This window comes from Cynoglossus semilaevis, chromosome 16 (genome assembly GCF_000523025.1).
Source record: "Cynoglossus semilaevis isolate Cse_v1.0 chromosome 16, Cse_v1.0, whole genome shotgun sequence".
Classification (NCBI taxonomy): domain Eukaryota; kingdom Metazoa; phylum Chordata; class Actinopteri; order Pleuronectiformes; family Cynoglossidae; genus Cynoglossus; species Cynoglossus semilaevis.
The window spans coordinates 16,701,139-16,701,686 of NC_024322.1; the positions used below are offsets into that span (position 1 = coordinate 16,701,139).

Below are 548 nucleotides of genomic sequence, written 5' to 3' on the forward strand. Positions count from 1 at the left end.
TGGTGTGACAACAGATGCCTTGAAGTCTTTACCTCCTTTACAGAGGAGTTTTAATGAATGTGGAAGAGTCTGTGTACTCTGTACTCTGTACTCCGTACTACGGTGACTGTACATTTGTCTAATAACGATTATTTCTATTCTATTGTATTCTATTCTATGATTCAAATCAAGACAAAAACATCATCAACTCACGTCGGTGTGTGGCACGGCGTACTGTCCCTGAATTGTATAGGCCTAGAAGAAAAGAAAAGCAATAAAACATTTGAATTTTTTTCATCTTCACAAAGTACTCACATACACAGTAAACCACTGGGTACTGCAGATATTCAGGCTTATACAGTTTTATAATATGTGCAGCTAATATTCTGCAGCTTAGCTGAAATCAGCCCTACTGTACGGAAAGGATGTTGTTTTTCGTTCATTCCCTCCCTTGGCCTACAGGTGGTGCCAAATCCACATGTGACTGAGCCCTGCTCCATTTTCAAAATTGTGTCCACTTTCCTTGCTCCATTTTCAAAATTGTGTCCACTGGAAAGAAAACATTGAGG

At 39.4% G+C, this 548-nt stretch overlaps 1 protein-coding gene across 1 annotated transcript in view; it reads right to left on the bottom strand.

Annotated features, from left to right (window-relative positions):
• The window catches only part of pcbp3 (poly(rC) binding protein 3), a 28,969-nt gene that overhangs the window by 4,536 nt on the left and 23,885 nt on the right, over positions 1-548 (bottom strand). Inside the window, exon 12 of the mRNA XM_008329030.3 lies at positions 193-234. Within this exon, the coding sequence (XP_008327252.1) occupies positions 193-234 (42 nt within the window). The remainder of the gene's footprint in view (positions 1-192; positions 235-548) is intronic.